The 24,729-nt window shown below is 34.2% G+C and overlaps 1 protein-coding gene across 3 annotated transcripts in view; it reads left to right on the top strand.

The window, feature by feature from the left end:
• The window catches only part of LOC136027231 (PDF receptor-like), a 214,135-nt gene that overhangs the window by 161,130 nt on the left and 28,276 nt on the right, over nt 1-24,729 (top strand). For all 3 annotated transcript variants that reach the window (XM_065704286.1, XM_065704287.1, XM_065704288.1), the window contains exons 8-11: nt 966-1,083; nt 5,389-5,458; nt 8,536-8,621; nt 14,596-14,782. In XM_065704286.1, the coding sequence (XP_065560358.1) occupies nt 966-1,083; nt 5,389-5,458; nt 8,536-8,621; nt 14,596-14,782 (461 nt within the window). The remainder of the gene's footprint in view (nt 1-965; nt 1,084-5,388; nt 5,459-8,535; nt 8,622-14,595; nt 14,783-24,729) is intronic.

Genomic DNA, 24,729 nt, shown 5'->3' with positions numbered 1-24,729 from the left:
AGATCCTCCAACATAGCCCCCTCTCCTCAGCCCCACCCCCAAACAAAATAAAATCCCCCTGAAAACGTCTGTACACTTCCCAATAACCATTACTATATGTAAACAATGGTCAAAGTTTTTAACTTGCAGCCCCTCCCCCAGGGATTGTGGGGGAGTGAGTCGTCCCCAAAGACATAGTTATTATGGTTTTCGACTATGATGAACAAAATGGCTATCTCAAAATTTTGATCCGTTGACTTTGGGAAAAAAATGAGCGTGGGAGGGGGCCTAGATGCCCTCCAATTTTTTTGGTCACTTAAAAAGGACACTAGAACTTTTCATTTCCGTTAGAATGAGCCCTCTTGCGACATTATAGGACCACTTGGTCGATACGATGATCCCTGGGGAAAAGAAAAAAAAAAAAAACAAAAAAACAAACAAATAAACACGCACCCGTGATTTGTGTTCTGGCAAAAAATACAAAATTCCACATTTTTGTAGACAGGAGCTTGAAACTTCGACAGTATGGTTCTCTGATACGCTGAATCTGATGGTGTCATTTTTGTTAAGATCCTACGACTTTTAGGGGGTGTTTCCCCCTATTTTCCTAAATAAGGCAAATTTTCTCAGGCTCGTAACTTTTGATCGGTAAGACTAAACTTGATGAAACTTATATATTTAAAATCAGCATTAAAATGCGATTCTTTTGATGTAGCTATTGATATCAAAATTCAATTTTTTAGAGTTTTGGTTACTATTGAGCCGGGTCGCTCCTTACTACAGTTCGTTACCACGAACTGTTTGAAAACCAAATTCAATGAAACCTATATATTTGAAATTAGCCTAATAAGCCAAGTTTAGTGACAGGCTTACTACCCGTCCCAAAAAAAAAACAGTAATTGAAATGTCAATTTCACGCCCTGTGAACCATCAACGACTCTACAGGTTCTTTATCCTTATTCTTAGTTTGATATATTTTTTTCTAGTTCATGTTTTCCGAGTAGCAAAACTCGCCAAAGTTTATATTCTTCTTGGTTGGATACTTCCAGTCCCGTTGATTTTAATGTGGATGATGTGCATGATTTATGAAGGCGAAGGAGTAACGTAAGTATTTCTCTACCAGGGCAGTTTTACGAATAATTTTGTAAATGCCTTTAGATTTTACTTATAGTTAATATCATTAAGTAATCAAAGACTTTGTAACACCAGTTTTTGTTAAAGTCAGACTAATAAAAATCAGGTTAGCAGACTTTTTAGACTCTGTGCAAGGACATAGCTTAACAAATGCACCAAAGACCAATACTGTGTGAAAAGATGACACACAAGCCAAGTGATTGATTATATATTTATTTTTAATAATACAGATGACATTTTTTCTAAACACAAATAAATTAATGAACATTTTTAAGGGCATCCATATGCCGTATTTGAAAACTTGCAGACTCAATCCTACTCGGAGACGACGATTATAGGACCCAAATAGCTATATCCCTACATCGAGAACCCCTAAAGGTATTGATAATGTTCAGGGGATTGTCATCAGATATAATTTTGTATTACATTATTTCGAATAAACAAATTGCTAACTATGCAGTAGTAGGGCTTTCAGCATTTGCTCTTCAATGCTTCTTTTCTGAAAAAAAAGTAAATAAGCATAAACACATTAAAATCGACTGCATAACAGGATATAAAAGTATTCTTTGACTAACAACTTTATATTTAAGACGTTTTTCATAAAACCTCTACCCGGTCCAAGGTTCTGTAGTCCACTTCATTAAATAGTCTTTTTTGCCTTTACTAATAGTGAAAACAACTGATCGGACAAAGAGAATTTTGCTCGTAGGAGATTTTGCTCTCTAGAGGGGTTTTGATCACTTCAAAACTAAATCTTTTTGATTTTAAATATCCGAGTGTCATGCTGGATCCCATAAAGACTATTTCAAAGAAAGGAAATAAAAGCTAAATAGCAGAAGATCATAAATATTTTGGTTCTCCCGGAATATGAAGCTTTTTCTCTTAGGTCAGTAAGTGTTCGATGATTCTTGTTTATCAAATAAAAAAAAAAAAAAAAAAAAAAAAAAAAAAAAAAAAAAAAAAAAAATCAGCTCTTGCACAAAGTTTGTTCAAAACTGAGACTTCGTTTTAGATTCAGATTCATATTTACCAAGTCCTATAATCAACATTTATGGTCAGAGACAAAAAAAAGAATTGAGAAAAAATAAAATAAATTTATAAAATGGTTAATATAGTTAAAATTCCACCGGTCATTCAGCAACTGTAAATAGTTTCTGAATCGACATTTTTTTTCTCAAGAATTACAACCTAAAACGACTTTTTTTTTGAATTTTTTAAATTAAGCTTTTCTTTTAAGTTGTCTGAGTAATTGTATTTTCCCTTTCATTTTGGATTTTTTTTTGTCAAATTCTGTCGGAATTTTGACGTACCTAACTTATTTTATTTCTACAAAACAGATTAACGGCTGCTCCTCATTTTTGTTTCTAGCGCCATCTAAAAGTTTAAAGTTTTTAAATTCCTAGGCACTGTTCTGTCTTACTCAACAACAATTTCATCTTTCACAGTTATTTTGTTCAAGGGAAGACCAACAATTTAGGCACACCCAATTTTCTGAAATATTAAAGGACAAGTAACGACACAAATACATCAAAATAACAATGAAGTGACATTTGAAGATTTACATGATTTGTTAAAGGAAAGTCATTGGTTTCTTGCTTGGTTCCTTGATAAAACGTCCTCATTTCATTTTAATAAATTTTTCTTTGGTTTTATGAAGTTTTAGGCTATTAATTATAAGCAAGATTTAGCGATCCTATATGAATTTTTCAGGAATTAGTTTTTTTGATGAATGTGAACCAGTATGTAAAAAGAGAAAATGTTTTCTAAATGTCTCTTAAACATCCTTTCCTGGCCGAGCTTAATGACTGCCATCTAGATGGTATGGTTAAGTATATTTTCAAGCAGCAATCACCTTCCCAAGAAAATTGTTATCTAAATTTAAATAAACAAAAAACAAAAGACTTTTTTCCGGTAGCTGAAACAGACATAATATTTTTTTTCTGCCCTTATTTATTGAGTCGAAATGTTCACTCAACGTTTTAAGTTTCTATTCCATACTGTTTCAGTAACAGCCACTTTTCGATATCTACTACATTTTTTACACTCTGAGGCTATTAGATTAGTTTTTCTATTCCATTTAATTCTTTTTTTTTTGTGTCAGTAAAATTGCTGCAACCTTTGCCATTCCCCCTCCTACTCTTTTAGTCTTATAGTCTTTTTTTTATCCACATTTACTGTTTTTGAGCTAGTGCTTGAAAGGTACATGTATTATTCCCCTTTTCTAAGGGTCTTCAGTGCTTTTCATTACTAAATAATCTTATTGTTGAAAAATCCGTCTTTCCGTATCTTCACACACTTGATACCGTTTATGTGCCTCCTTAGATATTCCAAAGACTTTTACTTTATTTTAAGTGAAATGCTTGTTTCTTTTTATTTTACTTTTTTTTGTCCCAACTAGACTTTAAAAAAGCAAACTCAAAATTTTGGCAGCTCAGTAATATTTTTCTCTTTCTTTTCCTTATTCGTATTTTTCTACGAAACGAATTGAATGTGTTTCTTAAACTAATTACGAATTTATTAAAAGTAAATTTGTCTTCAGTGGGTCTAGTTGGGAAGATGGGTAGACTCAAGGCCTTTGATTTAACCATCCCACCACCCCTAGAATCATTTACTTCCCTGCATATTTTGACAAACACCTTTGTTGAGGTATATCCATTAAAAATACATTTATGTGGGTATTTTTTATTGAAAAATACATCTATTTTCATTCGATGGACATCTATTTTCATTTGAATTCAAACCACGACTTTCATTATCAGTATTGATGACAAGCATATGTAAACTGCCCTTTATTTGCTTTTTGTTTATTTGATTTTACTTTTACTTACTATTGGATTAAAATCTTGTAAGTTACGTCAAAGAAAGTAACACGCCACTAGTCAATAATATCAATGAGTCTTACAATAACTGCTACTTTTCTAAGACAATTAATTTTACTCTAGTATTCTAATACTATTATAAAATCAAGTAAAAGACTATTTTTTTAAAATGAAAGTTAAATTTAGCTTTAAAATATTGAATTTGTTTCAAATTATTTTATTGTTACTTATTTACTTCAAAGTTATACCAATACTTTCCTAAACGAATTTGACAATAGAAAAATATAACGAACTGGTTTTTCTGAGTGCTTTATTTACCAATACCTTTTTAGAATTTTTGACTGCAGATTTTATCTGTTTAAGTACTTGCGGATACTTAAGTTCTTTAACTGTCGACGCATTGTGATGCCAAATTTAAGTTTTTTATTACATTGTCTAAAGACTGGAACATTAATTATAAAAATTGTACAAAAATTTTAAACGTTTCCAAAAATTCTGGGGATTGAAGTGGACAGTAGCCCTCCACATATAAACTTTTTCCTCTTTAAGTTTTATTATCATTAACTACTTTCAGTTAAAAAAGTTTTTTTTTAAGTTTATCACTTTATGTTTTTAACATAATATTCGAGTTGTATTAAATACGAAGGTCTTAGTAGCATTAATTATAATCAGTCCTCCCGAGTCTAACCAAAATTATTTATAATCAACAATATTTTAGTCTAAATTCGAGATATCCAATAGCTATTATTGATATTAAATAAAAAAAACAAGATTTTTCAACTGAAAGTAAGGAGCAACATTAAAACTTAAAACGAACAGAAAATACTATGTATATGAAGGGGTTTTCACCCTCGTCAATACCTCGCTTCTTTACGCTGAAGTTTAAATTTTGTTCCAATTCTTTAAGAAAGACCCCTAAAACAAAAAGCAAAAAACAAATAATAAGCAAAAAACAAAAACAACAAATAAACAAGCATCCGTGATCTCTCTTCGAGTACAACATACAAAATTCCACGTTTCCCAGATAGGAGCTTGAAGCCTTTACAGAAGGATTCTCTAATATGGTGATCCTGATGGTGCAATTTCCATTAAGATTATAAGACTCTTAGTTTCTCCCTTTTTTCGAAAATTAAACAAATTTTTTCAGGCTCTTAACTTTCGAAGGGTAAGACTAAACTTGATGAAACTCATATATTTAAAATTAGCATAAAATTCTAATTCTTTTATGTATCTATTGGTATCAAAATACCGTTTTTTAGAGTTTCGGTTATTATTGAGCCGGGTCGCTCCTTACTTACAGTTCGTTACCACAAACTGTTTGATTTTTTTCATCGTCCCCAGGTCAAATTTAAGAAGAAAAATCAGCAATGCAGAACAACAATATTTTGAAAGCATCCTGAAATCTCTGATCGGAAATTTTAGTTGTTTGTTTTAATAACTTGAATTTTATACTTAGGTGCTGGTGGGGCTACCACGATCACCCTTGCTTTTGGTTTCTACAAGGACCAATGCTTTGCATTTTATTAGTAAGTAAATCCGAAATATGCCTTTAATTTTATGTGCTGTATTCACAAGGTAGGCCTATATACTTTTAAGTTTAATTTGAGCCTATTACCTCTGTTTCGTCTATTTGTAATATGCCTTTGTTTACTTAAGTTTCTTTTATTAGAAATAGGCAAAAGAGGCAAATTCAGCAGGTTAAGTTTTTATTTTAAGTATTTCAGCTGAAAAATTCACATAATTCAATGCAAAAAAAGACCCACAAACTGTGCGATTATGCTCGTTTGTTATACATCCCTCCAAATTCATCATATTCATCTGGAAGTTTTAAGCTCCTATTTGCAAAAGCAACAAGATTGCGTATTTTTTCGAAAAGGCTGGTTGCAGGCAAGTGTTTATTTGTTTTATTCTTAGGGGTGACCCCATTGTAATAGTTTCAAGAAGGGTATCATTCCGACTAAAATCAAAAATTTTAGTGCGTTGTTTAATAACGAATGCAATCGTCTCACGTACAAGTGCATGTTTCTACCATCGGGTGCCACAAGAAAAGTATGTTTTAACACATTAAGGCCACAATGCTCTTGACAAAATTAAGGGATGTCATCTATGTAAAGCTGCCAGCGTAATTCCCCTGCAAAAATTCTCATGCTTGCTATCTATGCAAAAAATTCCTTTTTAAGATAGTACCCCATGGGAGTTCAGATTTTCTGCCATTTTAAGACACAAACTAAAAAAGTATGGCCCGAATAGGGCCAGAATGCTTTATAGAAAAAAAATTATGAGATTACTAATCAGCTTATTACTATCCAAAATGACAAATAGCCTACCGGTTTAAAGGCCTTACTACCATTTGTAGTTTGATTTGGTCTGATTTGGATCATATGGTTATAAGTAGAAAATTCCGTGATTGTCAATTACCTTAGAGCTATTCACGAAATGATAGGTCGTCTCTGAGTTTCAAAAGCCTCACTGCCTTATGGTGACATATTCACTCCTAAGCACATACTAAAAAAGAAAGGTTTATCAAATGAAAATAAAGAGCAACATTAAAGGTTAAAACGAACACAAATTATCTCTTACAAGAGGGGAGCTTCACCCTCTTCAGCCCATTGCTCTCTACTTTTTGTCACACTTCTCCAACTATTCAAACACAAACACGACTGTTCAAATACAAAGGCCATTTACTTGGAATAAGAAGTATTTTAAAAGCATTATAAAACTTCAGTGTAAAGAGCAGGATATAGAAGAGGGGACAAACCTACTAATATACAGATTAATTTCTATTCGTTCTGAGTTTTAATGTTGTTCTTCCCTTTCGTTGGATTTACACTCAATTTCTGATCGTTTTTAATAGCATACCCAAGGTTGCATAAATGTGAAGAGGGTTACTGTCTCCTAAAACACGAATGATTAAATCAAAATCCAACTTTTATGCAGCAATGCTTCGAGGAAGAAAGCTCGTCTAGCGCATTTGCTTTCCAAGATAAATTATAATTATTCAAAATAGAAAATATCTTCGCAACATGAGGGGACATTTCGCCGCCTCAGACCTCATAATGAACATTTTACAGGTTTCACTAGATTTTGCAATGGATTTTAATTGCAACTTCAAAATCAATGCATTTCTTATATTAAGAATCTGTATGAATGAGAGATTTCGTTTTTACATAAATTTTAATAAGAACTTCGCTTTTTAGTGTTTCGGTTTCTATTGACTAGAGTTACTTTTTACTTACCATTTGCAACTATAAGCTGTATCCAAGGCTCTCTTATACATGAAAAGAAGCTTCTACTTCCTCCGTCAATCGTCGCTTTTTTTACATTCATGGTTAATGTTTGTAAGACAATGCATTGAAAATAATCATCTTCCCTCCAAAAATTTACGAGGAGGGGGCCTGAAATATCAAAAGAATTAAATATAGGAGTATCGCTCCTTGATTTTCAAAGTAAGTTCTTTGAATAAATCTCTTTTGTAAAGGTCTTTTCAAGGACTTTTGTAAAGGACAATACCCCCGCAAAAACATTATTATTCAACATTGTGTCTATATAGGAAAATGAAGTATATCGTAATTTTAATATCAACGAAAGACAACAATTGGTACCACTTGCCCACCCCCTCCACCTAACTGAAGAAATATCGTGGTAGCACTTTCGAGGCCCTATCATCACCCCTTACCCGTAGCAATAATGTTACAGGCATAGTGAAAAAGCATTCCAAGGAATCAAGAGAGATTAGTTGATACTCCCTCCCACAAACTTCAGCTACATTTGAATTTAAAGTGGGCGTGTATTTTTGAAATATTCTTTTCTGGGAGGTTCCACTAATGATGAACAAGTGTCACTTGAACTTAGTAATTCAAGTTAGTATATTTATATTTCAATGAAAAATTTAGCAATTTCTACATGGTGAGCCATTTTAATCCAACGACAACCGACTTGCTTTTTCCGTCGTTAATAAATGCTTACGGTATAATTTAGTCATGATTTTGGTCGGCGTTTCTAGTAATTAACCCTAGATGAAAGAATTGTACAGTTATTTCCAAAGCAAGGAATAATAAGTGTTTGTAAATAAGTACTGTCGACCTAATCTTTTAGAGATATCAATAGAATCTTGAATATGCCTGAGAAGGATCGAAGGTCTGCAGTGGCTTGGCTTCCTAAGGAACGAGAAGGAGCTATAGCTGACTAAGCGGTCTTATATTTTTGACCCAAGCAGTTAAGTGTACCTTAAGATTGTTCGGACACCTACTTCAAATGCCTCCACATTTACCCGAAAAGACAGTCATTGAACTTAACCCTGCGAAAGCCGGCTTAAAGTGACCTCGCGGCCAAACGTAAAAATGATGGTCCGATAGCCTGTCTGGCATTCTGGTGATGGCAAACATCAGACAGAGAAAAGCACAAATGTTTGACACGGACCTAAGTGGATGGAGAAGGTAGACATCACTTTCTACGACGAGTACCACCCGGTAGGAGATTTAAGTAAAGTAAGTAAGTTGACTTCCCTTTTAATTAGGGAACCATGTTTTCTTGACATCATTCTTTTTTTGCCTAAACTACATCTGGTAAATACTAAGTTTGTTGTTTCTTCCCTATTTTCTAGGTAAACTTTATTCTACTAATATTTGTTGTTCGTGTTCTGCTAACGAAACTAAAGACAAGCAAGACTCCCGAACTTCACCAAGTCAGGTATCAATAGTTTTCTTTTCCTATCTGAGTAAGTCAATAATAACAAGTGTACTATAAAAATAATCGATGATAATTTCACTGCAAATTTACATTTTTAATTTTATTGATTTCTAAATAAGTTTACAAAACAAGAAAGCAGTGAAAGTAACTTCCTTGTTCCTAATTTAACTTTCTTATTAGTAGTAAGACTAGACAGGATAATTACTCCAATAGCTCAAATGCAGACTATTTTTTAGAATCTTTCAGAGTACTATGAAAATATACAGCGAAAATATTGCTACTTGTAGTTTGGGAAAAATAATATTATACATCATGTCAGTTAATCACTCTATATCTATTAATTAACTTATTTTATACAGGCTAAGATCAAAATATGGATTCACCAGATACAATTTCCGTTATTGTGATTAAAAGAGGGTAGTAGACAGTCTCATAATCTAAACTAAGACTTAGACTTAGAGGAGTTTCGTTCAGTTTCTAATCGTTATTTCATGAAAATTTTCAGCAGGGGGTGAAAATTCCCTTCATATTCTTGTTTAATGACAGAAGTCTGTAATCCAATCATAGGCGGCGCAATAGTGCAGCTTAAGTAAAGAGCAATGTAGACAAATTATGCTACTTATTATTATTATTATTTTTTTTTTAGACGCAGCCACTTCGTATAGAAGGAGTTATCATAGAAACTTTGAAAGGGGCTCGTTTGATTAGAAATTCAAACGGCTAGTGCCCTTTGAATATTCAAAAGTGATTGGAGGGCACCCCCCTCACGCCCATCGTTTCCCCAAATACATTAAATTCAAATTTTGAGATAGCAATTTTCTTCAGTGTAGTTGAAAGATCCAGCAATTATGTCATTAAAGATGAACCCTCTTCTCCACATCCCTCAGGGTAAAAGTTGTAAGATATAATGCACAGGCACATAAGATTTTCATGGAAAAGGTGGTCGTGTAAACGTCAGAAGGGCTCTTTGGATTGGAAATCAGAAATTCTGATGCCTTTTTTAAGAGTCAAAGTGATGGGAGGACAACTATTCCCCCCCCCCTTACGATCTAATTTCCCGAATGCATCCTATAGAAACTTTAAGACATCCATTTGTCCAAAAAGGTCCAAAGATCACATAACAAGGTCTTTGGTGTTGAGAAAACCCCAAGAGCCTGGGGACAAGGGTTGTAACTTACGCCCCGAGGGCATATAACCTTTTCATGGAAGAGTTGTTTGTGTGAAGTTTAAAGACGGTTCACTAAATTAGAAATTTAAAATTCTAGTTCCCTCTCAAGAGTCAAAAGTGATAAAGGATAACTAGCTCTCCCCCCCCCCTGTCTGACAACCTCTCTTCCCAAAACGTATCCAGTCAAAATTTTGAGATAGGCATTTTATCACAATTTTTCAAAGAGCATATAGCATGACTTCAGGGTGGACACTACTTAGAGTTCAGAAATCAGGGCAAAGGGTTGTAGGTTATTCCCCGGGCCTATAATGCTTTTATGGAACGAATGGTCGCATAAACTTTGGATCGGATGGGGGTCATTTAATTGGAAGTCGGAAGATATATATATATATATATATATATATATATATATATATATATATATATATATATATATATATATATATATATATATATATATATATATATATATATATATATATATATATATATATATATATATATATATATACGGATTGTCAAAAGGGCATAACTCATTAAAGACAGTTTGCATTAATTTGCGACTTTAAGGAAATGATAAGGAAGAGGATCAAAAAGGGAGTATTAATAGGATCAAAAAGAGGATCAAAAAGGGAAAATAAAAGACTACAACTATTACTACTGCTGCAACTACTACTAATACTACCACACTACTCTATTTACAATTTTAAGGGAAAATTTGCAGTAAAACAAAAGACGCTATGTGCTTGCACATTGTCAAAAGAGCGAGTCTCAAGGATTGATTTGGTTATTTCATCCTCTGAAGGTTGGAATTTTCAGAGAATGCTAAAAGGGGAAAGTAATCGACCAAAAAGCAATATGTGCACTCTACTGCTAGTACTCCTCTCATTTCTATATTTATTACTACTACTCCTGCTTCAACACAGATTCTATTGCAACTAATCCTAAAGGCAATACGTTAATACAGCTGCTGCTACTAGTGCTACCGCTATTGCTATTAAAACTACCGCTAATAATGCAAATACTACTACTAAGACTACCTTTATAACGGTGACTAAATACATGAAGGTGGAATTCTAAAGGTTTTTTTAGGGGGAGGGGGTGAAATTGATCACGAAACGCCATCTGTATGCAGGTTGTCAAAAGGGCGTAACAGCAATATTTTAGGAACAGTTTGGTGTGTGTAGTTGAAACTAGCAGGGTTTTTGTGGGGGTTGTTGAACTAACCCAACGAAAATAATTCCATTCTGTTGCTGCTGCTTCTACTCATACTACTACTACTACTGCTGCTATTGTTATTACTTTTTCTAATACTACTATTACCACTTAAGTTAAGGCTACTACTTTTAATTCTACTGCTACTGCTACTGCTGCTGCTACTAAAACTGAGGGTGTTGAGGTGGAAAATGTTGGAAATATTGAAGCTGCAGAGAACTAATCGAAACACTCTATGCCCCAGCAGGTTGGAAAGAGGACATATCAGAAATGCTTCAGGAACGATTCATTGTATTAAGTTTATACTTTCTGCGTGTGTTGAAGGGGATGTAGAGGTAACCAAAGGTGCTATGCGCGTACTGTTACTAAAGATAGTACGACTATTACTACTACACAATCTAAGAGTATTAATGTGAAGCTTTCGGGCAATGTTTAGGCGGATGTTGAAATAAATAAAAAAGTTTCGGTTCCATTTAAGAGTCAAAAGAGACTTGAGGATCAACAGCCCTCCTCCCAAGCCAATTCATTTCTAAGCACATCCAGTCAAAAATTTTAGATGGCCATTTTGTTATACATTGTAGAACAGTCCAATAACTATGTCTCTAGGGACATTGTGAGTGTCAACTTCCTACAATTATGTAGTTAGCTCATTATGCCGTAAAACTATAAGATACTTTAAAACTAAATCAAGGAACTGTTGGTATGGTTACCAATGAGACACCTCAGACGATATATCGAGAACGACTGGTACTATTAAGTAGAAACTTCTAAAGCTATTACTGTTATTTATTATTTATTTAAGAATTAACGACGCTTCTTGACTACTAAGGTCCCTGCGTCGGCCCTGCAGTGCATTCCTGCAGCGTGATTTGATCTCTGGGTCCCGTATTACCAATCTAAGGTAAAATCCACTGCGCCACAACAGGACAAAACTGCTATTACTGTTACTACTTCAGCTCTTAGAATTTAAAAAAATAAAAAGAGTGTAAGTGTGTGCAAATTGTCAAAGAGCATAGAAAGAATAAAGCTTCTCCAACATACAAATAGCAAGCCAAACTATGGAGTGTTATAGAAAAACCGTGAGTATGTGAAAAAATCTTTTCCACAAAAAAGACTATGCCAATAAAAACGAAGAGAAAATTTAAAAAACTTTTTCCACAAAACAAGTTTTTCAAAGAAAAGAAAAGAGCTCTATTAAACTAAAATAGTGGAAATAAAGTCAAATAATCGTTCTGAACATAATTTGAACTTAACAAAAAATAAAAATGACCGTGAATAGTCAGTTTAATATACATATACTAATATTTATTTTTCGAAGTCTCAAGAATGTTTTTTTTTTAATAAATTAAAAAAATTGGAAACATTTAAAATGTATTTTTTTTTCCAGTGAAGTGCAAATTATGTTCTGGTTTGAAGAAGGTATGGGGTTATCAGCCCCACTAATGTTCAGTGTTCTTTATAAAAACATTAACAAATGGGTTGAATTTTGAGATTTTGAGAGCTCAGGTTGCAAAAGTAGGTATGAAAATTATTTCCGGGTTGCAGTGGCAGCTAGTTTTTTGAAAGACAAGGTTACCTAGCCTAGAAATATATGAAGCTGAAATGGTAATGTTTGGTAAAAGGAAAATCGATCAAGGGGATATTCTTGACTTACTTGAGTAGTATGATTAGTATGGTCGGTGAATACAGTGAAGATGTAAAAACTAGAATAGCCAAGCTACAGAGTTTTTTTTTTTTGCATTTGAAAAGACGTAGAATAGAAAGTTAAGTCTGTGGACAAAGATTATAATATTGGCAGTTAAAATGACGACGGTTGGCATATATGGTTCTAAGACACGGTTCCTTTGAAAGACCGAGGAAAATTTGTTAAATGTTTCCCAAAGAATTGTCTAAGGACAGTCTTAGGTACTTGTTTGAATAACCGCAAAATATATTGAACTATTTGTTGCACAAAAAATACGGTTAGATCCCCTCACCCCCTTTAGGACTATAATCAAGGAATCTTTATTGTGGGTGGGCCATGGTTTGCGGATGAAAGATGAAATATTTCCAAAGAGTTTATTTCTGGGTAACCCCTTGGGGCCGAACAAAACATCAGGTTGTATACAAATGGGCTTGGGAGAAGTAATAAGAAAGGATGTAAAGAAAATGCGAACTGTGTGAAATTGGAAGAATTTTCAAGCTTCAAATAGATTGGGGTGAAGGTGAAGCGTGCGCCCTGTTACTCTCTGGCTGCTTAGTTCTGAAGTGAGTTGTTAGTAGAAGCATTGTAGAGGAAGCTGGAATCAAAAGAATGGGTCCTACGAAAAAATGTCTATCTCGTTTGAATATTTATGGTATTCCTGTAATTACAGATAATATCTAAAAAAAGCAAAAAATCGCTAAAATAGTGATAAGTTACTAGGGGTGGCAGACCTGACTAATTATTTACTGAATCAGAAAGTCACAAAACAATGTACATAATTGTACTGTGATGACAGGAGGGGTTCGAACATAATGTTTTTTTTTTTAGTCAAGCTTAATTTAAATTGTTAAATTTCCAATTGTCAATACAGACTGATCAAATAATGACACAGGATCATTTTGAAGGATGACAGTTGAACTGAGAAATCCTCCGAGAAATGGCAGCTTTTGAATCAATTGCAAGGCGGGCCAGCCAGGGGCAAGAATAGACTTCAGAGAAATAAATCACCCTTTGACTAGTTTTGAAACTCAAAAGCAGCCATAGAACTTCCAAGTTTAGACCCAAAATTTCCCCCTTGCAAGTTACTGTAACCATGCATTTTGTGCAAAGTGGTAAAAAAACAACCACAAAAATGATACATGGAAGACGTCACCTTTTTCATAATTCTAAGAAATTGTGTTGACTTCAGAATACGCAAAAAAGTCTTTCTTTTTATGGGTAATTTGCATATTTTTCTTTCTACAATTGAGCTGCACTTATCATGTCATCCTGGAGGCAAATCTACTTTATCTTAAAATTCTGATTCAATGTTATATAGGGCCTTTGGGAGCACCGTTGGCATTGTTGGTTTCTCATTGTTGGGGAAGCTCATTGATCAGCCCTTTGTTAACCTGCTCCTACTCCTTATAATGTACTATATAATGTTTTCCGGGGAAAAAGTCAATGAAGAAACACTACTCTGTTCTTGTGCAAAACTATTACGATGAATACTAGATCTTGTTATATAGCTTTTATATTAGATGGGCTATTTTTGAAAACTGAGGCCTTTTCTCCTGGGATTGCAGAAATCACCTCGCGTATTCCACGTTATTTCTCTGCGTTTCGATCACTCCGATAAAAAAGGATTATCAAGAAATTATTCCATAAACCTTTTAATAGAAGTAAATTTAACAAATTAATATAAGCAATTTTTAATCACCAATTCACGGACACGTTAGCAAATGTCCATATAGGAATTCTAATGAGAGGGCTGCCAAATGCAATAAATCAAGCACAAAAAATTACTAGATGCAAATGGAAATCATACCGAAATTTTTAAGATTTCAATTTCTACACTAATTTATTCACCTTTCGAACTATATTCAAACTTATTTTTCTATAGTTTCTTTACTTTTTTTAACTTTCAGAAAGGCGACGAAAGCAGCTTTTATATTACTCCCACTGCTTGGAATTCCCTACATAGTCATAATGATTGGGCCTCCTTCATTGAACAGAAACTGGGTCGAATTTGGGCTGTGGGCACTCATTTCCCACCTATTTGTCTCTTTTCAAGGATTTATCATCGCCCTTCTTTTTTGCCTGACCAACAAAGAAGTAAGTCTCCTTCTACTTTGACATTATGTGCACATGTAAATTTTGTTTCATGACATCAAAGAGAAACTTCTATTTACAGGAGCAGGTGTTATGCGTCGTAAACAGCATTCACATAAATTGAAAAAAAATCTGCTTTTGAAGCGACAAATTTTTTTCAATTTTGTGTTTTAAGCTGACTCAAATTCCTAGGATAACCTAAGCTATCCCTAGACTCTTGCCCTTATAATTATTCTGAATTGAGCTCAATCAGTATATGGTAAAAGGTGCTCAGTCTAATTTAGCGTTCTTAGAGAACTTAAAAAGAAAGAACTTTTCTAAAGATAAAGAGAAGCTTCCTCACTATTTTTATAATATTTTAGAGGCGGTTATTTTAATTAAGAAGTTTAATGTTTAATGCGAGCTTTGAATCTCATTCAGACTATCTCCCTTGGCCTTTTTTCAATAAGCCATGGCTCTTAACTTTTTCATCACAGTCCATCAACTTGATTTTAATTCGAAAATGAACTTCCTTACTTGCAAGTGAAAATGGTAGAAAAGTTTTACTATGTTGAATAATGTTTAATAATGTGAAATGTTTAAATGTACTATGATAGCCTTTCAAAATTTTAATGTGTCGTTATAAATTTTGTACTGTTTATTTATTGTTGATCAACAGGGAAGGAGGGGGGATTGTCTTCATGTTCAGGGAAAATTCCAGAATTTTCTTTCAATCTTTATTGATTTAACAGTTAACTTTAAAGTAGTAATTACAATTTTTCGTTTTAGATAGATAAATGGGCTCTGAAGCCCTACTGGTTAGGCATAGTCTCCGAGTAACCAGACAAACCAAGAATTTTTTTCTGTCAGTGAGCAGAATAGAAAAAAAAGGGATTAAAAAAAAAAAGAAAATTGATGAGATTTCAAATAATACCTAAGAAAACGGAAAAATTGAAACGCAAACTGAAAGAGATAAAAATCTGAAAGGACAAATTGTAGAGGAAAAAACGCAAAGCAAATATTAATATGAAACTGGTATGAACGAAATAGAATCAACACAGGTGTAAAGAAAAATAGAGATTAAAAACCTTTAGTCTTTGAACAATGAATTTTTAATGAGCTTTGGTATAACGCAATTAATCTCCTATTCGGCATTACTCTAATTGACCTTTTGTGATAACCTATCTGTTTTTTTTTTTTCTATTAAAATAAGTCTATTCTTAATTTTAGTAAGGTTGAATTAAATAAAACAATAAGTATAGTTCAATTACAAGTGAATTTTTGAATGATTTTTGGCTGGTTTTTAAAATTGAGCCACCTTTAAGATAGCATTTCTTCTGGTCTTTACTTGTCACATTTTCATGTTTTTCTATTTTTGCCCTAACTATTTCTTGTTGCTTTTTTTTTACCAACGACTGGTATGATTATTATTTTATACAGTAAATTTTTATTTTCATGTTTGCTTTATCTTCTCTTTTCCGTGTTTCTTTCTCAGTTGGAATAAAATGCCTGCATATTAACTTATTTCAGGCAAATGGGTACAGTCTAAGGAAGCAAAAGGAAGATTAGAATGCAAAAAAAAACAACAACAAATAGGTTATGTAAAGACTTTATAAATTAAAGTAGTATTGTATATTTTTGAATATTTCAAGGGTAGGGGAACAAATATCCCTCCCATGATTATTGTTTTGTACAGTAAATTTTTATTTTAATGTTTGCTTTATCTTATCTTTTCCGTGTTTTTTATCAGTTTGAATAAAATGCCTGCACATAAATTTATTTCAGGTAAATGAGTCTAAGGAAGTAAAAGGAAGATTAAAATGCAAAAAAAAAAAAAAAACAGAAAAAAAGAACAAATAGATTATGTGAAGACTTTATAAATTAACGTAGTAGTGTATATTTTAAAATATTTCAAGGGTAGAGGAACAAATGCCCCTCCCATGATTATTGTTTTGCACAATAAATTTTTTTTCATGTTTGCTTTATCTTTTCTTTTCCGTGTTTTTTTTTTCTCAGTTGGAACAAAATGCCTTCACATAAATATATTTCAGGCAAATGTATACAGTCTAAGGAAGCAAAAGGAAGATTAAAATGCAAAAAAAAACAACAAATAGATTAAGTAAATAATTTTTAAATTAAAGTAGTATTGTATGTTTTTGAATATTTCAAGGGTAGGGGAACAAATACCCCTACCATTTGTAACCACCTTATGATTGATAAATTAAACGTTGTAGAATGTTCCTTTTCTGAGGAAATAAATTATGAAAATCTGGAAAACCTCAGCTGGTGACTTGAAATATGTACTTAAGGCCGTGATTAAGTGAACTTGAAAACATCGAGCTTCAAAATTGAAGTTAGGTTAGTCTTCTGTCTTTTAATTCTCTAGAGACCGTCAAATGTCAAAACTTCAAATAGTACCAATTATAAAGTCTTGTGAGAGGTTTTGATAGACAGCTTTCCTTCCTTTGAGATGCTTCAGCCGAGGAATAGTAATATATTTGGCTGCGTCTTGCAAAGCTTGGTTACCGACCAAGGGAGAAGAGAAAATGAGCAAAAGAGCACTATCATTCTCAAATACAAAATGCCCATGTATATAAAACTGGGACGGCATGCACAGAGTGCATTTGAAAATTTATTGTTTTTTCCACTTTTTTCCTAGGAATAGGCTAATTAAAATACCTCAGTTGATTAATTCGAAACTAAACACCAAACTTAGTTGAAAGCTTTCTTCGAGGGTTCTCAGAAAACCAAAGTTTTCTTACGAATTGAATTGAATAAAAAAATAACTGAAAGTAAGGAGTGACATTAAAACTTAAAACGAACAGAAATTACTTCGTATATAAAAGGGACTGCTTCCTCGTGAACGCCCCGCTCTTTACGCTGAAGTTTTTTACTGTTTTGAAAATAGAGTTAAGAGAAAGAGTCGGACTTTAGCGTGAAGAGCGGGGCACTGATGAGGAAGCAGCCCCTTTCATTTTGAAGTAATTTCTGTTCGTTTTATGTTTTAATGTCACTCCTTACTTTAAGTTAAAAAACACTTGTTTTTATTTAATTTAATTTCTGAACGTTTTCGAATCAATGCATGTTTTGATTTATGCTCTCCGCAGATGAATAATTAAAACGAAATTTGCGTATTTATTTTTTTTTGGCTAAATGGTTTTCTCATAGTTTTGATCGAATGATCTTGAGGAAAAAAAAGAAGCGCGGATGGAGGTCTAGTTGCCCTCCGATTTTTTGGTTACTTAAAAAGGCAACTAGAACTTTTATTTTTTTATGAATGTTTTTAGTAGTAAAATTATTAGTAAAAATAAATTTTATTAGTTAAAGATATACGCAACTTAAAAATTAGCTTACGTAAAGAAACTTCTGTATTCTCGTATTTTTATTACATATATGAGGGGGTTCACCCCCTCGTCAGTACCTCACTCTTCACGCTAAAGCTTAAATTTTGTCCCAGTTTCTTATGAATGACCCCTGAATAACAATAGCTGTAGAATAAATAGTTGAAATTTCTAAAAATACTTTAGCGTAAAGAGCGAGGTATTAGGAGGAAGAGAGCCCCTCATATGCGTAATAATTTCTGTTCCTTTTAACAGAAATTATTCTGGAATATTTACAAGAATTAATATTTACAGAAAAATAATAACAGGAATATTCCGTTCCTTTCAGTTGAAAAACTTTGTCATATTTATTTTTTCATTGTTTTTTTTTTTTAAATAATGCTAGAAAATCCTGCGCTCACTTCATGGAAATTTTCTTCCCCCATGACAAATTCATCCATGAAAAGTTCCCCTGACATATCCCCCTCTTCTCAACCCCTGCCCCCAACGAAATGAAAACGCCCCAGAAAACGTCTGTACACTTCCCAATAACCATTACTATATGTAAGCACTGGTCAGTGTTAGTAACTTGTAGCCCCTCCCACGGGGACTGTGGGGGAGTAGGTCATCCGAAAAGGCATAGTTGTAAGGATTTTCAACTACGCTGAATAAAATGGCTATCTCAGAATTTTGATCCGGTGACTTTGGGAAAATAATTAGCGTGCGACGGGGGCCTAGGTGCTCTCCGATTTTTTTGGTCAATTAAAAAGGGCACTAGAACTTTTCATTTCCGTTAGAATGAACCCTCTCGCAATATTCTGGGACCACTGGGTCGATACGATCAACCCTGAAAAAAAAAAAAAAAAAAAAAAAAAAAAAATAAACACGCATCCGTGATCTGCCTTCTGACAAAAAAAAACACAAAATTCCACATTTTTAAACAGTTCGTGGTAACGAGCTTTTTTTATACCAATAGTTATATCAAAAGAATGGCATTTTAATGTTGATTTTAAATATACAAGTTTCATCAAGATTAGTCTTACCCATCAAAAGTTACGAGCCTGAAAAAATTTGCCTCATTTTAGAAAATAGGGGGAAACACCCCCTAAAAGTCATACGATCTTAACAAAAATCACACATCAGATTCAGCGTATCAGAGAACCTTGTTGTGGAAGTTTCAAGCCCCAATCTATAAAAACGTGGAATTTCACATTTTTGGCCAGAAGACAAATCACGGATGCGTGTTTATTTGTTTTTTTCCCAGGGGTGATCGTATCGACTCAGTGGTCCCATAATGTCGCAAAAGGGCTCATTCTAACGGAAAAGATAATTTCTAATACCCTGTTTAAGTGACCAAAAAATTGGAGGGCACCTAGGCCCCCTCCCACGGTCATTTTCCCCCAAATCCACCGGATCCAAATTCTGAGATAGTCATTTTATTCACCACAGTCGAAAAACCCAATAACTATGTCTTTGGGAACGACTTATTCCCCCGCAGTCAATTTAAATTTAAATTTGACAAAATTTAAGCTTTAATATCAAGAGCGAGGTATCGACGATGGGTGAGCCCCCTCATATACGCAATAAAAACATACGAATATTGAAGTTCGCTACGTAATTTAATTCGTAAGTTACGTATATTTTTTACTTATGAAAACGTTCGTTAAAAGTTAAAAGTTATAGTTGCCTTTTTAAGTAATCAAAAAATAGGAGGGCAACTAGGTCTCCTCCCTCGCTCCTTTTTTCTCAAAATCTTCCGATTAAAACTGTGAAAAAGCCATTTAGCCCCACAAAATTAATATGCAAATTTCGTTTTAATTATTTATGTGTGGAGAACCAAGATCAAACCATGCATTAATTCAAAGACGCCCAGAAATTAAACAAAAACAAAACGAGTTTTTTTAAATGAAAGTAAGGAGCGACATTAAAGCTTAAGACGAACAGAAATTACTCCGTATATGAAAGGGGCTTTTCCTCCTCAACGCCCCGCTCTTTACGCTAAAGTTTGACTCTTTCTCTTAACTCTACATTTTAAAACAGTAAAAAACATTAGCGTAAAGAGCGGGGCGTTGAGGAGAAAAAGCCCTTATATATATATATATATATATATATATATATATATATATATATATATATATATATATATATATATATATATATATATATATATATATATATATATATATATATATATATATATATATATTCTAATATCAAGCCCATGCTACCTTTTTGTTAAAGCCATTCTGAAGGCCTCTTAGCCCTTTTCCTTGCCTATAAAACGTCCCCTGTCATTCCTCTCTTGGAAATTTTAATCAAGAACCAGAATTTCCGTTTTAACATTTTTAACCATTTTCCTTGTTTGGCTGGTACACACCCAATGAAGTTAAAAAAAAATCTTAACCAAATTTCAACACAACGGCTTGAAAGGAAAAGACTATCAAAACAACTAAGTGCAGTCAAAAAACTCCTGATTGGATCAGACAGATCACATGACAGGATTAGCACAGTGCATGTAGAGTTGAACTTCTGGTGATTAATGTTCAATCAAATCTGCCACGTTTGAAAAAATACAGGGTTATTCTGAAACACGTGGGAATGATGAAAAAATACTGAAAATATTGTTTTCCCTTGTTGGGCTGGTACACACCCAACGAAGTCCAAAAAATACTCTGAACCAATTTTCAACACAAGGGCTTGAAAGGAAAAGACTATCAAAACAATTAAGTGCAGTCAAAAAACTCCTGATTGGATCAGACAGATCACATGACAGGATTAACACAGTGCACATAGAGTTGAACTTCTGGCGATTAGTGTTCAGTCAAATCTGGCACATTTGAAAAAATACAGGGTCATTCTGAAACATGTCGGAATGGTGGAAACAATATTGAAAATAGAAAAATAAACTTTGGATTGGCTTTGAAACAGATAAAAGGTAACAGAGCAAAAGTAAGGAGTCAAGTGAATCAGTTGCAGACTTTTCTAATAAGAGAAATCAAAGCTCAATAAAACGAAGCTGCAAAAATCCATACTTTTGTCAGCTAGCTGAAGGTCGCTGGCTGTCAGCATGCTGAAAGAAAAGAATAGTATGAAAATGAAGTCTTGATTCACACTTTGATGACATGTCTCGCCCTCGGTACCTTTACAAGGAAACTGCATCAAGTTTTCAAGTTAAATTTCAGACGCGCTATGAAAATGTATGGAATCTATATCCTTTGGCTGGTTTTCATTCAAGCAAGCCACAGGCTGTGTAGTCAATTCAGATCGTCGGCAAAACTCCCTACAAACATATATTATATAAACTCACGGGCCTGCAGCAATCCCGCTGATTCAGATTGATCTATTTCTAGCAGTATTTTCACACCATGAAGTGGCAAAACCATGGGACTAAGTCAGAAATCTCCCGAGAAAAAAGGAATAAAACAAGAGGTAAGAGCTCATATTGCACTTGTGACGAGGTCGGAAGAGCCAAGAGCTCATATGGCATGGCATGAGCTCTAGCAAAATTATAAGAATCAATAGATTAATTTAAAAGTAAAATCAGAGGCTTAATGACGATCGGGATTTCAAATAAGAGCTATGAGACACAAGGTCTTTTTAAATATCAAAATTCATTAAGATCTGATCACCCGCTCGCAAGTTAAACATACCTAATATTTTATAATATTTCCTCTCCCTTCAGTCCCCCCCAGATGTTCGTATCGGGGAAAACAACTTTATCAAGTCAATTTGTGCAGGTCCCTGGCACACCTACCAATTTTCATCGTCCTAGCACGTCCAGAAGCACCAAACTCGCCAAAGCACTGGACCACCCCCCCAACTCACCAAAGAGAGTGGATCCAGTCCGTTTTCGTCAATCCGGACTGGACATTGGGTTTAGTCAATACGGATATCCACGATATCTGCTTATTTTACCCACCAAGTTTCATCCCGATCTCTCCACTCTAAGCATTTTCCAAGATTTCCGGTTCCCCCTCCAACTTTCCCCCAATGTCACCAGAATTGGTCTGGGTTTAAAATAACAGCTATGATACATGAGTTCCTTCTAAATATCAAATTCAAAATTACCTCACGAACGGTCACCCGCTCTTGTTAAGTTAAAAATACCTCAATTTTTGTAAATTTTTCAAATTAACACCCCCTCCAACCTCCCCAAAGAGAGCGAATTCGTTTTGGTTATGTCAGTCACATATCTAGGACTTGTGCTTATTCTTCCCAACAAGTTTCATCCTGATCTCTCCACTCAATGACACTGGATCTGGTCGGGATTTAAAACATTAGATCTGAGTTACGAAGTTCTTCTAAATATGAAATTTTATCTAATGGAATTCAAGATCTGATCACTCCTTTGTAAGTTAAAAATACCACGTTTTTTTCTAATTTTTCAGAATTAGCCCTCCCCCCAACTCCCCAAAAGAGATTGAATCCGTTCTGGTTATGTCAATTACGTATTTAGGACTTGTGCTTATTTTTCCCACTAAGTTTCATCCCGATCCCTCCATTCTAAGAATTTTCCAAGATTTTAGGTTTCCCCCTCCAAATCCCCCCAACGTCACCTGATCCAGTCCGAATTTAAAATAAGAGCTCTGAGTTATATTCTTCTAAATATCAAATTTAATTAAAATCTGATCACCTGTTCGTAAGTTAAAAATACTTCATTTTTTCTAATTTTTCCGAATTAACCGTCCCCCCACTCCCCCCAGATAGTCAAATCGGGGAAACAACTATTTGTAATTTAATATGGTCTGGGTCCCTTATGTGCTTGCCACGTTTCATCGTCCTAGCTTATCTGGAAGTGCCTAAACTAGCAAAACCGGGACCGACAGAATTTGCGATCACTATACATCACTTGGTAAATACCAAGTGCCATACAAAGTAATTTTTCTCTAGGGATTGAATATTTGGTTGAAGGTTGGCTTCAGTATGGCTTATTTTGGAAAAGGGTTATTTCCAGGCTTTGGGCAAGCCATGGGTGGAAGTAGTTATAGGTCCTTCTAAATTGAAGGAAAACTCGACTTTCTGAAAACTTGAAACCCCCTCACCCTATTTGAGATAGGGTCTGTGACGTCAGAGCTCGATATGAGCCCTGATCCTAGTCATCTTTGGTCTAGCTTTCATTTGGATCCGTTACTCCATTTGCAGGTTATACTAAATTAAACAAAAAGCTTGACTTCTTTCAACACTCAAAACCCACTTCACCTGGTTCTATTTGAGCTAGGGTTTTCATATAAAAATTTGATGCCTGTCATGGTCTTAGGTATCATTAGTTCAATCTTCATTGAGATCCGTCACTCCACTCGCAAGTTACACTGAATTATATGCCCCTCCCCCTAATTAAGCAAGAGTCTTCATCTCCAAACATTATGCGTCTTATGGTTTTGGCATCTTTAGCTTGACTTTCATTGAGATCCATTACTTCATTCGCAAGTTAAACTGAGTTAAACAAAAAACTCAACTTTCTTAGCACTTAAAGCCCCCTTCTCCTCGCCCTAATTAAGCTTGGGTCTCCATCCCAGAACTCAATGCATATCATACTCTTAGGCATGTTTATTCAATTCTCATCGAAATTCATCTCTCCATTTTTAAGTTACACTGAATTCAATGAAAAACTCAAATTTTTGTTTACACTTAAAGCCCCCTTGCCCTAATTAAGCTCAATTTTAATCCAAATAGTTCAATTTTAATACAAATCTGACTGGCGATTTTCCCCCATATACTCGATTGCACAGACGGGTGGACAGACAGACAGATCTCAAAAACCTGTCTTGATGGATATTTTCCACTATCCAAATAGGTGATGATGCCTGGATAATGATATGCTATTCTTTTCCTTTTTTTGGATCCAATGAGCCAATATGACTACCTAAGACGTTGCAAAATCTGTCTGTCTGTCTGTCCCTCCGTCTGTGTAATCAAGTATAGGGGGAGAACTGCTGGTCAGATTTGGATGAAAATTTGGATGGCCAGATTTGGTGCCAAGGATCTTGAGACACATCAAGTTGAAAGAAGAAGACCCTAGCTCAAATAGAACAGGGGGGAGAGGGCTTTACCTGCTATAAACAGTTTCTCGTTTAACTCAGAGTAACTTGCGAATGGAGTGATGGATCTGAATGAAAATTGAACCAAAGAGGCCTAAGACCATGACACATATCAAGTTTTGTGATAAAGACCCTAGCTCAAATATAACAAGTGGGAGTGGGTTCGAATTACTGAAAAAAATTAAGTTTTCTGTTTAAATTAGTATAACTTGCAAATGGAGCAACGGATCTGAGTGAAAAATAAACCAAAGATGCCTAAGATCAGGGCTCATATCAAGTTTTGGTATCACAAACCCTGCCTTAAATAGAGCGAGGGGGAGAGTGTTTCAAGTTTTAAGAAAGTTGAGTTTTCCTTTAATTTAGTAGGGCCTAAAACTTATGAATGGAGTGACAAATCTGAAGTCAGATTCGTCTGAATACCTGAATTTGCTGGAATGAATTTGACAAAATACCACTGCAGTGGATCCAGCTTGGCAAAATACCACTGCAGTGGATTGCAGTGGATCCTAGACTTGTTTATTGCAGACAACATTTAGATGGGCAAAGATTCATAGCTTCAGTAGTTTTACCAGTAATATGGTCCTGAAGATGATGAAATGGTAGAAATCTAGTA

The sequence above is a fragment of the Artemia franciscana genome, chromosome 5 (genome assembly GCF_032884065.1).
Source record: "Artemia franciscana chromosome 5, ASM3288406v1, whole genome shotgun sequence".
Lineage (NCBI taxonomy): Eukaryota > Metazoa > Arthropoda > Branchiopoda > Anostraca > Artemiidae > Artemia > Artemia franciscana.
Note: the sequence above shows the minus strand (reverse complement) of the source record. Positions and strands in the feature narration are given on the sequence as shown.